Source organism: Ursus arctos, unplaced genomic scaffold, assembly GCF_023065955.2.
Source record: "Ursus arctos isolate Adak ecotype North America unplaced genomic scaffold, UrsArc2.0 scaffold_37, whole genome shotgun sequence".
Classification (NCBI taxonomy): domain Eukaryota; kingdom Metazoa; phylum Chordata; class Mammalia; order Carnivora; family Ursidae; genus Ursus; species Ursus arctos.
Window position 1 is genome coordinate 2,342,339 of NW_026623053.1, and position 13,210 is coordinate 2,355,548.

A 13,210-nucleotide genomic window follows, 5' to 3' on the forward strand; every position below is an offset into this window, starting at 1 on the left:
AAGGTGGTGCTGCAGGCTGCTCGGGCTCCGGCGCTGCCAAGGCCGGACGTGGCTCATGGAGCTCCTGAGAGGGAGTCAGAGCAGTGAGTATGTCCTGCACCGTCTCCGACAGGGCAGGTGGCATCAGGGTCCCCTCAGGGACCTCCATAGGTAGTGCTGGAGCCTGCTCGGGCTCCAGGCTTTCCAAAGGTGCAGGTGACTCTTGTAGCTCCCGACAGAGAGTCCGAGCTGTGAGTATATCCTGCCGTGGCTCTGAAATGGCAGGTGTCATCACGGGCTCTTCAGGGACCTCCATGGCTGGTGCCGGAGCCTGCTCAGATTCCCGCACTGTCAAAGGTGCAGGTGACCTTTCTAGCACCTGACAGAGAGAGCTGTGAGTATATCCTCCGCTGGGTCTGACATGTCACGTGGCCTGAGGGGCTCTTGAGGGACCTCCATAGCTAGGACTGCAGCCTGCTCGGGCTCCGGGGCTGCCAAGGGCGCAGGTGGCTCTTGGAGCTTCCGACAGGGAGTCAGAGCTGTGAGTATGTCCTGCGCCGGCTCCGATAGGGCAGGTGGCATCAGGGGCCCTTCAGGGACCTCCGTAGCTGGAGCAGAGGCCTGCTCGGGCTCTGGGGCTGCCATAGATGCCGGTGGCTCTTGCAGCTCATGACCGTTCGTCAGAGCTGTGAGTGTATCCTCCGCTTCCTCTGACACGGCAAGTGGCATAAGGGACCCTTCAGGGACCTCCAGAGCTAGTGCTGCAGCGTGCGTGGGCGCTGGGGCTGCGAAAGGTGCAGGTGGGTCTTCAAGCTCCTGATAGGGAGTCAGAGCTGTGAGTGTATCCTCTGTTGGCTGTGACATGGGACGCGGCCTAAGGGGCTCTTCAGGGACCTCCGAAGGTGGTGCTGCAGGCTGCTCGGGCTCCGGCGCTGCCAAGGCCGGGCGTGGCTCCTGGAGCTCCTGAGAGGGAGTCAGAGCAGTGAGTATGTCCTGCGCCGTCTCCGACAGGGCAGGTGGCATCAGGGTCCCCTCAGGGACCTCCATAGGTAGTGCTGGAGCCTGCTCGGGCTCCAGGCTTTCCAAAGGTGCAGGTGACTCTTGTAGCTCCCGACAGAGAGTCAGAGCTGTGAGTATATCCTGCCGTGGCTCTGACGTGGGAGGTGTCATCTCGGGCTCTTCAGGGACCTCCGTGGCTGGTGCTGGGGCCTGCTGAGGCTCCTGGCTTTCCAAGGGTGCAGGTGACTCTTGGACGTCCTCACGGTGGATCAGAGCTCTGACCACCAGCTGCACTGGGCCCGACACGACAGATGACGTCCCTGCTCTTTTGAGTTGCTGAGCTCCAGCAGCAGTGATGGGATTTTCCAGCTCAGGCTCTGAAGCTGCATCAGGCACCACAGTGGGAGCTGGGACTAGCTTTCGGCGCGGTTGCGGATCTCGCTGTGGGGCTGCTGCTGTCGCTCCAAGAAGAGAAAGTATGGTCATCATGATTGTCTTTCCATGTCCCTTCCAAATGAAGGCAACTTTGCCCACCACTCAGTATTGTCTAAGAACCCGTCCCTGGGTGGTCTCCCCAAACTGTAGCCCATGGGGACAGTGATCTGAGACCACTCCTTGCTCCCAGCCACACTGCAGTCTGTGGAGGCTTGCTCTGTGTGGCCCACTCTCTCCCCTCCACAGGCCTCCATCAGTCACCCCCAGTCCTCCTCACCCCCAGCCTCCGGCTCAGCGGGCTCGAGGTGTCGCAGCCGAGAGAGGAGGAGCCAGGCACGTTGCTCCAGGTCTGAGCCTGGCACGAGGAGCCCTACGTATGCCAGTAGTGTCTTTAGGCAGGGAAATTCTGGGGGCTGGAAGAAATCTTCAGGGTAGTGGTCCAGCCAGGTGCCCAGGATGGAGGAGATGACCCTGGGGACAGACAGGTGGGCAGAGGAGTCAGAGGACAGGGCACCTCCCACGCGGATGCCCCAGGGAGCCCCTGTCGGAACCTGGGCCCCTGGGTCCCCGGCTCCTGGCTGTCAGAGCCCATTCCTACTCCATGTCCACCTGTGATGTGGCAGAGCTGCCTGAGGCAGGCCTGGTCACTGAGGAGGGGCTGGCCCAAAGCCTCTGTGAGTGGGAGTCCTTGACCCCTGGTGTGACCATTTCTGTCCTCCAAGCGGAAGCTGGACACCCTGCTCAGTCTCCCTGCCCACTTGCCGCGTGACTTGCACTGCATGTGGGCAGGGAGGGGTGGCGTGTCTGGCGTGGTCATTGCTGTGACTATCCAATCAAGGAGGGAACTAAGGGACTCTGTCCCATCCCTGGCCTTCCCAGGACCCTCCCGATACCTCCCACTTCCCCTCCCGTGCCTACGTGCTGCCTCGTTCAGTAGGTGCCAGGAGAGGGTGTCCTTGCGTGGACACTAATCTCCCACTGGCTGGGGGACGTCCAGTCCCCGAGCCCTCCCTGGGTCTCCTGAGTACCTGCTGAGCACCCAGTGTCGACGTTCCACCAGATGTGTGGAAGCCACGCCCTTTGTTCTGGGTCCCAGGATTAGGGTAGAGACAGGGCTGAGAGGCGGCGGGGATGGGGAATGACTCTGTTAGGGGCTGAGGCTGCCCTCCAGCCCGCTCTGCTCTCCCACAGTGCCCACACCCCACCCAGGGCTCTCCAGGCCCCCTTTCCTCTTCTGCAGAAGCAGCCCTCAGACCTGGACCCTCTCACAGGAATGGCAGATGTGTGGGATGAGGGTCCAGCAGCCCCCAGATCACAGTCCCCTCGCTGCCCTCTCGAAGAAGGAAGGGCCCTGTGCATTAGCCAAAGCTCACTCACGTGCCCCGCTGCTCCTGGTCTCCGCCGATCTCGTCCCAGGAAGAGAGGACGCATCCGTAGCTAGAGGAGGCCGGAGGGGTGGTGGGGGGATCGCATGAAATGCCCTGTGAACCCTCCCTCTCATCATATCTAGTGTCCCTGTCTGACTGCCGACTAGAATGGAGCCCTGGGGTGCTCCCGGGTGCTGTCTGCTGTGTGCGTGGGATCACAGTCAGCGCCCAGGGAAGCGTCTGCAGGTCTGCACCTAGAAGGGCATCCATCCTTTATGCTCGATGAATGAAAGGGCCCCCACCAGCCCCATCCCAGAGAGCTGAGTGGGCCTGGGGCCCCCTGCTCATGCCCGGGCATGCCTGCTCTGGTCTCACCCAGGACACAGACCCCCAGATGGAGTGTCAGATGTCCTTTTCCAAGGGGAAAAGAGCCCAGCTCAAGACCGTGGTGACGGTGAGGGCTGAGGCAGAGGCTTCTTCATGGGGAGCGGGACGATGATCCACGAGCACGACCACAGCCCCCGTAGCGGACCTTTCCACAGGGCCAGGCGCCCAGGTGTCCTTACCCTCCAGGACCCCACTGAGTCCCTGTAATAACTCTGCCCCAGTCCGAGGAGCCCACTGAGGCTCCGCGAAGTTGGGTGGCATTCCCCAGACTCCCAGGCAGGAGGTGGGCAAATCCCACTGGGCTGTGGAGGGGCAGGGTGCTCACCTTGTCACCAGCTGGTCCAGCACCTCCTGGGTGGTAGCGTAAGCTCTGTATGTGGCCAGGAACATGGAGACGTAGCTGAGGTCTCCGTCTAGGAAGGCGGGCAGCAGGTGTTCTACTCGCTTCTTCAGCAGCTCTGCCCGTTGGGGCCGCACCACGCAGGTCCCATTGCTCTTCACGGTTGAGGCCTTTCTAGCCTGAGGTGGGACAGGGGAGACATGCGGTCTTCACTGCGGTCACCAGGAGGGTTGGGGTTTGGAGCCCAGAGCAAACCCCCAGGCTCTCGGTGACGTAGGCAAAGAGGTGGGACAGGAGGGCCCACAGTAGACAAAAGGAGCAAGGTGCCTGGCTGGTTCCGTGGGTTCAGGGTCCGCCTCTTGGTTTCGGCTGAGCTCCTGATGCGCGCGTCCTGAGATCGAGTCCGTCGTCAGGCTTCGCACTTAGGGCAGGGTCTGCTTGAGGATCCTGTCTCTCCCTCTGTGTCTCCAACCCCCGTCTCTGTCTCTGTCTCTGTCTCTGTCTGTCTGTCTCTCAAACACATAACTCGTGCAATCTCTTTAGGGAAAAAGGAGAATGGCAACAATACGGGGATGTGAGGTGGGGGGTGTGTGAATGGACGTCGGTATCTCAGGTCAGATCGTTAGCTGAGTATTGACAGCCGCTCCCTGCACTAACGGCATCGTCCCTGTGATTTCTGACGATGTATGTGAGGCTTGAGACCACAGAGACTGTTTCATGGGTGGGGGTGCTCGGGATTTTAGGGCACGTAGGATGTTCCGTGCAGCGCTGTGAGTTGGCAACAGAAGGGAATCACATGAACGTCCTGCCTCTGTGAAGGGCTCAGTGGCTGCGGTAACTGATGGGCCTTCTGGAATGTTGTGCAGCACAAGGAGGCGCCTGCTCCGGACCCTGGAGGGGCCCCAGGGATGGGTTCCTTCACAACCAAAGGGCAGAGCAATAGGCATAGTACCATGAGCCCCAGGCCCCGTTGGGGAAAAGTCTCCCAGCTCAGCAGGATCTCGAGCAAGGGATGAGAGGTGGTTTAAGGTCGCTTTTCTGATATTCGTACAGATATGTGGATAGGGACTGTGCATGGGGCCAAGGCCGTTGGCAGGGCCCTGAGGGCAGGTTTGGGGAGGAGATGGGGATCCAGGTTCACATGGGAGCAGGAGTCCAGGAGGGAGCCCCGAGGAGCCCAGAGGCTGGTTTCTGGGATCTGGGTCCCTTTGTGCCGCATCGGTGCCCTGGGTGCTGGGTCCCTCCGGCACCTCCACTCACCCTGAGCCAGCGCTGGACTTTGTTGGCAGTAGGGGACTCCTTCCTGTCCTTTTGGGAGGTGGGGCAGGGGATCCCATCGTTCAGCTCCTGCCCTGTCTCCTGTGTGGAGCTCTGTAAAGACAGTGCCCGGCAGCCAGGCGGGAGGCCTCGGAGGTCTGTCTGGCTGCCTTTGCTGGTCCTCAGACCCAGGGGACTCCCTTGCAGACCCACCACACCCCAGGATGCACGCAGCTCCACCATGGAGAGAAAAGTGACACAGCTCGAGGGCCTTGGATTCACTCTGGCCCTGGTGAGAGGCACCTCAGGAATCCTCTTTCCACCCTGCCCACCGTGGCATCGGTGTGACCATGAAGGCATCCCCAGGGTATCCACTGCCCTGCAACCTCCTCCAGCCCAGGGCGGGACCTCCCCCACATACCCCTCTTTCCCTGAAACTGGGGGGATGGGGCTGCCCAGGGATGGCTCGGAGAGGTGGCCTGGCCTGGCCTGGCCTGGCCTGGCCTAGGCCGCTCGGTATTACCTTCCGGCACCTCCTGGCAAAGGCCCTGCGGCGTCGGGGGCGCGGGTTGAGCCAGTGTCTGCAGCAGGTGAAAAGTCCCTCAGCCCGGGGTTTCTGGAAGCCAGAGCCCCGGAAAATGGGCACGCAGCAAGAGAACATCTTTCGCTATCGAATGTCTCCGGCCAAGTGAGCCTGATACGGGACCGCACTAGAATGTGGGTGCCTGGTGACCGGGGTTCCAAGTTCTGTGGGGGTCGGTTATCAGGGAAGTGACTTCACTTCCTGGGATCCCCTCCCCGAGTGCACACCTGGACTAGCACCTACACAAACAGTGCTCTGGGCTGCCGACTGCTCATCCCCTTTCTGCGTGCCATGCCACATGCGTACCCAGTGACACCAACACAACCCTCTCCACAGGCCCTAGGGAAGGTCTGGGTGCAGCCAGGGCCCCAGCTTAGAAACACCCCGGGCTCTGACGCAAGTCTCCATCTTCCCTGTTGGGGACCCCGGAGAAGCCGTTGTGCCCGTCAGGGATGGTCTGTGTCTTGCCTGTGCGATAGGGATTTTTCCAGCGGACTTCTTGCGGAAGTCCACAGGCACAGGTGGGATACCATCTAAGAAATTGGGGGAGTGGTGTCCCACGTAGGGAATACCTGCCACCACATTTTCTTCCTTTCTCACCTTCTCTGAGTCTGTAGCTCCTCCGATGCCACCCGCAGTCCCTATTGTGTTGTGTGTGTATCTGTGCACATGTGTGGGCCCCAATACTCGTATTGTGCAGGCCCAGAAGATGAGAGTCCCACCTAGGGGTGGATGGGAAATAGCTTTCCCAGGTCTTAGGCTTTCTAATTTCCAAGGCAAACCCTGCAGAAGGCATTGGAGCCTTGGCTTAGAGGGGCTGAGCCCACCCTTACCCCTAGACGCTGCCAGTCGTGTGTCACGAGCCATCCCTCCTTTCCTCTGGGTGTCCTGCGGGCAGGGGTGCCGTCAGTGGGTTGCCCTGGCCTGGGCTCCTCCTCAGACGGGTACGTGCTGGGATGCCTCCTGCCTGGGATGTCGATGCTTCTTCTCACCCCCATACCATCTCCAGGTCTACAGCCAGTTCCAAAACACAACCTCTTCCCGAGCTCCCAGTGAGTTGCTAGGTTCAGCCACGGCCCCACCGTTGAGGACACTCGGACAGCTGGGTTCAGGCCTGGTTCTGCCTTCTTACCAGTCTGTGATTCTGGGCAAGGCACGGACCCTGCTGGGGTCTTCCCCTTGTTGCAGAGGCTGTCTCTTACGTAACTGATTTTCTTTCATTTGAAAGATTTTCTGTGTTGGTTTGAGAGACAGAGTGTGGGGGGTGGGGAGAATAGAGGGAGAGGGGAGACAGAATCTCAAGCCGACTCTGTGCTGAGTGTGATGCCCAATGCTGGTCTTGATCCCAAGACCCTGAGTTCGTGACCCGAGTCCAGATCACGAGTCGGAGGCGTAAGCAACTGAGCCACCCAGGCGCCCTGGCAAAAGAACACTTTCGATATATTTCCAGGCAATGCAGGGAAGTGACTAGTGCAAGGGGGAAGACAAACATGAGGGACTCTGCATTTCCCTAACTTACTGCCTAAAGAGATTTCATTTCTAGTCTATGGGTCAGGAATGTAGAACACAGGCGAAGCTCAGCCATTTCCATGAGTTGGAGACAGCAAGGTGGAAGTTTGGAGAAGTCAATATGGCTGTGGTTTACAGTACAGAATACTGAGGAGAGCTGCACAGAGAAAGAGGACCTCAGAAAGCCATCTAGGATCACTTTTGAGTTTTCATAGCATTCCGCAGTAGGGCACATGTGTGAGGAACGTAGGTGGTGTGGGGAAAATAATAGCGCAGGGGAAGCAGAGAGGAAAATGTCACTAGCCTTCACACACAATCAGGAAAAGTCTGTGCTACCGGCAGCAGGCAGAGTGGAAAACCTCGTAATTCGTGGGACATTGCAAAGAGAGCTCAGAATACCAACAGAACAGTAGCAAAATACATTGAAGACTACTGTGATACCACCTAACAAACCTTTGGAAAGCTAGTCTGGAAGGATAAAATAGTTTTCCAAGAACCTCCCCATCAGAACAATCCTCAAGGGTATGTGTAGAAATATAAGCCATAGTTAATATCTAACAATTAACATTCACGATAGCTGCCTTCCAACAAAAGATTACCAGGATGCAAAGAGGGAGAAAAGTTCACCTCGTACTGAGGAGAAAGATTAAACAATAGAAACCTACCCAGAAATGAAAAAGACGATGGAAGTATTGCCCATGGACATTCAAACCACCGTTAGAAAGAGGTTTTATATACGTAAGAATGTACACAAAGGATGAAGTGAAACAGAGATATAGAAAATATGAAAACAAGGAAAACCCAACTTCTGGAGCTGAACAGTAGCACGTCTAAGATGAAAAATGTAGTAGATGGCCTTTCCTTCACGTTAGACACTAAATAGCAGAGAGAGAGAGAGAGAGAGAGAGAGAGGGAGAGAACGTGAATGTATGATCATTGCAGTTGTCCAGAATAAAGCAGAGAAAAGGAAGGGTGCAAACCACGCCCTGCACACAAACACTAGAGTATGTGTGAGCTTTGTAGCAATTTCACGTGGCCTGGTAGATAAGAAATTGGCTGAGGTACAGAAAAAAACTGTTTGAAGAAGTAATGTCTGATTATTATCTGAATTGTATGAACCCTCTCCACCCAGAGATTCAAGAATTCAGGAATCCAGCCAACAAAACCCCCAAACATAAAGATCATGAAAAAAACCCTCCTTATCAACCTACATCCCGATAAAATTGCTTCAGACCAATGATAAAGAAAAAATCTAAAAAGCAGATGGAGATGAGTCCATTGCGTTACCTGTCACGTCCCTAATTCTGTAGATGGTCTCTGTTTCTTTCTGGTCTGTGGTACTCTTGGAGTGTCTCTTCACTTACAGGATCCCCCTTCCTTTTTCTTGCAGGGTGGTTTCGCGGCCAAATCCTTTGAGTTCCTTTCTGTCCTGGAAGCTCTTTATCTCTGCTCCTATTCGGAATGCCTCCTTGCTGGGTAAAGTATTCTTGGCTGCATGTTTTTCTCATTTAGTACCCTGACTCGATCACGCCAGCCCTTTCTGGGGTGCCAGCTCTCTGTGGATAGGTATGTGGCTAGAAGACCCTCTTGTCTCAAGCTGCTTTCAGGATTTTCTCTTTGTGTCTGAAATTGCAAACGTCACTGTATATGTTAGGGTGTTCCTCTATTCCTGTGGATTTGGGGAAGAGTCCTCTCTACCTCTTGGACTTGAATGCCCGTTTCCCTCCCAGATTGGGGAAGTTCTCAGCTACGATCTACACAGACAGATCTTCTGTCCCTCTGTGTCTTCTCCCTCGGGGCCAGAAGTAATTCCAATATTGTTTCCTTTTGTGGCATCACTGATTTTTCAATTCCTCCACCCATGGTCCATTCGTTGGCTTTCTCTCTTTTCCTCGGCTTCCTTCCTTTCCGTCAGCTTGTCTTTGGTGTCACTGACTCTGTCTTCTGCCTCATTGACCCTGGCCGTTAGAGCGTCCACATGCAATGTAGACTGCATCTCAGTTAGAGCCTTTGGAATTTGGGCCTGATTCGATTTCATTTCTGCACTCTGAGAGTCTCTCGTGTCATTTAGACTTTTTTTCAAGCCCAGCTAGCAACTCTGTAATTGTCATCCTGAGTTCCAGCTCTGACATCTTACTTAAAACCGTATGTATTAGATCAGTGGCAGAGAGGGTTACCTCTGGCTCTTTCTTTTGCCGTGAATCCCTCCCTCTTGTCACTTTCCCCGGAGAAGAATGGATGGGGGAGAGAGAGATTAGGATCTCACAGGGTGGACAAAACAGGGTGAGCCACTTCGTCCCGAATGTCTGTTGGTCTGTGTGTTGGAAGTCACTAAATCCCAAAATGGTAAAGAAAGCCAAACTCATATATACACAGAAATCAAATTGAATATAGCGACAGAAATCCAAAAATGAAGAATATGTGTATAAAATGTCAATGTAAAAAATGAAAGTTAAGAAAAGATTGAAAAATGAAGAGTCGCTAAAAGAAAAAGAAAAAGTAGTTGGAAAGGGAAAAAAGACAAAAAAAAAAAACGAAATGGAAAATGTTGAATGGAGAGAGAAATGAATGATGAGAAAAAGCCTCGAGCTCTAGGTGCTATTTTCCCCTAGCGCTGGAGTTTGGCCGTCCTCTTTGGTCTGTAAACTTGCTGTTCACTTGTTGTTTCACCTCGTATTCGGGGGGCAGGGGCCTAGTGCCCTGTTTCGCAGGTGTTTTTGCCTGGACGGGGATGCACTGCCCCTTGCCAGGGGGCCCGGTGGGGCTCAGGGTCAGCGGGTTGCTCTGTGTGCCTTGCGTTCCCAGAGGGCTTTCCCCGCCTCTTGAGAGGGTGAGAATAAAAACGGCCGCCCGCATCTGTAGGCGCGGAGGTGTGATGCTGTTGTGCGCCAAGTTGTGTAGACGTCTGCGGTGCTCCCCACACCAAAGCTCCTGAGGGAAGGCGGAGGGTCACAGCATTCCTGTCCTTTGCAGGGCTCCCAGACGGAGAGCTTCTGATCAAGTGGACTCCCCGTCAAGTGACTTGGTGCGAGGAGAGGGATCTCTCCCTTCTCCTCACTTGGGTCTCGAGCAGGAAGCGTAGGCACTGCTCTCACAACAACTGAACCGGAGGGTTATCGGGAATTGGGGCTGGCAGGGGCAGGGGGTCGCTGCTGGAGGAGCCTGAGGGGTGTGGAGGGGCTATGCCCAGTGCCAAAGCCGCCGGTTGAGGCTCTGTCCATCCTGCAGCTTCCATGAGCACCCAGTGTGCTTTGGAAATGAGGAGGTCGTGGAATATAGGTGAGGTTCAGTGGGGTGGAACCCGGAGCCGACGACCAGGAGAGAATTCTTGAGACGTCTTTGGTGCAAAACTGGTGGTTTATGACAGGACCCGTGGCAGAAAGAGCTGCTGCTCTGGCTTGTGAGGGGTGACTGATGATAAGACTATGGGGTTGGGGGAAGGGAAGGAAAAAGGGAGGTTGAGATAATACTTGCATATGCTAAAGAAGACTCCCAAGGTACAGAGGCCTTGCCATTGTCTAGGGAAGGTGGTTTTGCCCTCTAGCAAGGCATGAACATTAAGACGGTTGGGAACTTCCTGGAGGCTGCAGACTAGAAGGACATTTCATTGTATCTACTTTCCCTTCAGGAAGCTAAGTAACTGATAGAAAGGCTTGGTTCTTGGAAAGTGCTAAGACATTGGGAAACTGAGGGAGACTTAAGTCTTGCAGGATTGTGGTGTCTATAGGTGAACTATTTCTTTGCCCTTTAGGGCAGCCGGGAGTGCCTGAGGAATGTCACGTCCACCCCATGGTGGGGGGTGGGGGTGGGGTGTCAGTTCCGGCTTTGTCCTCAGCTAGCCTTCTCTTGCCTCCTCAGTAAAGGTCCCTCCTGTTCACAGAGGTTCAAGCAGTTCTCGCTGTTGCCACCTAGTGGACATATGGATGAACACATTCAGGTCATGTCTGTGACTCCCTGAGCTGAGCGGCCCTGAGAGGTTGGTTCCTTCCTGCGAGGAGAGGGCCCAAAAAGGATGGACCCGGAGCAAGCAGACAAGTGTGGCCCGGCCGACGCCCCTCTGCTGGCCTGGAAGCAGGACCCGGTTGCTCTACTTAGAAGCTGAGTTCTAGAGCAAGAGGGGCTGGAGTGGCTGGGGTGTGTCCCGGGACGGGGTCTGGATGAGGGGTGTTCCAGGACGGGGGTGGGGGGGGTGGGGGGGCAGGGCTGCTTGTGGAGGGAGGATCCATGAGGGCGGTATGGACAGGCTCTTCCGTGCTCCATGGGTCCCGCCCAGGTAGCCTGATGGCCTCACTGCTGGCTTGTCTTCCTCGTGATTTCAGGGTTCATCTCTAGTCTCCGGGGACCCTCCTTTCCCGAGCAAGGCTCCACGGAAAGAAAGAGAGTATAGCTAGAGGACCCTGCAGCCAATACTCCCAACAGTGGGACTAGCGTGTGTTCCAGAAATTGTGCTTTTAGGAAACAGCCCTAAAGCACAAGAGATTTACGGCACATTGTACTCTTCACTTTAAGGAGGAGACTCAAAGAATTGGAGAGGTCTCAGTTGTTGGGCAGGTGGTGCTGCTGAGTAAATGATGTGTAGCTCCTGAAAATGCAGAAGGGGACAGGAGAGGAGTAGCAGTGCCTGTCCACTGTGGGGACCTCAGGCCGAACAAGAGCCCAGCTGTGGAACCCTCCCTGCCCCACCCTGTCCCCCACACAGGCAAACCCCCTCCCCCGCTCTCACTCACCCATACACTCCGAGGGAAAGGACTGGAAGAGGGACGCCATGTGTTATGGGCTATCATGGTAGAAGGTAGAAGGAATGTGTCTTCCTTTCTTCATATTTACATCACTCTTTTGCTACCAAAACGTAATCTGGCTGAAACCTTAGAGAACTTTTAAATTACCTGATATGTTTGTAATAAAGAGGAAGATTTAATATGCAGTCTTAATATTTTTATAACATGCACATTAGGATCATTGAAACCTGGCCTATCCAGGAAGATGAAAGATTTTGAAGGTGTCTCCTGGACCCAGAGATTTCTGGCTCCTGGGTCACACTTACAAAAGGGAAGCCTATCCCAGATCATGAAAACATTTCATTTTGGGGCTTCACATGCGCAGTATTGTATCAGCAATATTCCTTTGTAGTAAAATGGGTTTTTTTTTGTTTCTGTTTTTGTGTTTCTGTGTTTGTTTGTTTTTTAAGAGAAAAAAACCTGAAAAAAAAATGAATCACTCATAGGTTACGTAGCTAGATACAAAAAGGCCACACTGCCTGATCCCACACACATGAAAACCCAGAAGAAGTAACTCACAGAGGCGGAGACGAGAGGGGAGCCGTGGCTACAGGGACTGGGCTGAGGGAATGAGCAGTATCTGACGAGTGGCACGGGAGTGTCTGGGAGGGAAATATTGTAGAAGGACAGGTTGTGAAACACTGTGTACCTAATGACACCTGGAGGTACAATTTAAAAGGATCAGAGTAAAATTCCATGAAAACTCAATTTATCCTTTATTTATAGACCAGAACGTATTAAGCTATGAAATAGGTGCATGAACAACGCAAAAATTAGAAACACTGGAATGACAGGGGAGGGGAAGCCATCCTTTGGGGATTCAGCGAGCAGGAACGGCTGCTCCGGGGCCGGGGCCGAGGCCGGATGCTCCACTGAGAGAGGTGGTAGGCGGCGCCCTTCGGCAAGCCCGATAACTGGTGCTGTAGCCTGCTTGGACTCTGGGGCTGCCAAAGGTGCAGGTGGCTCTTGTAGCTGCTGACAGGGAGTCAGAGCTCTGTGTATATCCTCCGCTGGCTCTGACAAGGCAAGTGACATCAGGGGCCCTTCAGGGACCTCCATAGTTAGTGCCGCAGCGTGCGCGGGCACCGGGGCTGCCAAAGGTGCAGGTGGGTCTTCAAGCTCCTGACAGGGAGTCAGAGCGCTGAGTATATCCTGCCGTGGCTCTGAAATGGGAGCTGTCATCACGCGCTCTTCAGGGACCTCCATGGCTGGTGCCGGAGCCTGCTCAGGCTCCCGCGCTGTCAAAGGTGCAGGTGACTCTTCTTGCACCTGAGAGAGGGTCAGCGCCCTGAGTATATCCTCTGTTGGCTCTGATATGGGACGTGGCCTAAGGGGCTCCTCAGGGACCTCCGTAGCTGGTGCTGCAGGCTGCTCGGGTTCTGGTGCTGCCAAGGGCGGAGGTGGCTCTTGGAGCTCCTGACAGGGAGTCAGAGCAGTGAGTATGTCCTGCGCCGGCTCCGACAGGGCAGGTGGCATCAGGGGCCCTTCAGGGACCTCCATAGTTGGTGCTGCAGCGTGTGTGGGCGCCGTGGCTGCAAAAAGTGCAGGTCGGTCTTCAAGCTCTTCACAGGGAGTC

The 13,210-nt window shown here is 55.1% G+C and overlaps 1 protein-coding gene across 1 annotated transcript; it reads right to left on the reverse strand.

The window, feature by feature from the left end:
• Positions 1-1,453: 1,453 nt before the first annotated feature.
• On the reverse strand, positions 1,454-8,538 carry LOC130542565 (ral guanine nucleotide dissociation stimulator-like). The gene is made up of 3 exons (XM_057306448.1): positions 3,493-8,538; positions 2,791-2,850; positions 1,454-1,884 (listed from the first exon to the last, which is right to left on the reverse strand). The coding sequence occupies exons 1-3, from the start codon at positions 3,555-3,557 to the stop codon at positions 1,671-1,673; spliced, it is 339 nt and encodes a 112-aa protein (XP_057162431.1). The 5' UTR covers positions 3,558-8,538; the 3' UTR covers positions 1,454-1,670.
• Between the last annotated feature and the right edge of the window lie 4,672 nt (positions 8,539-13,210).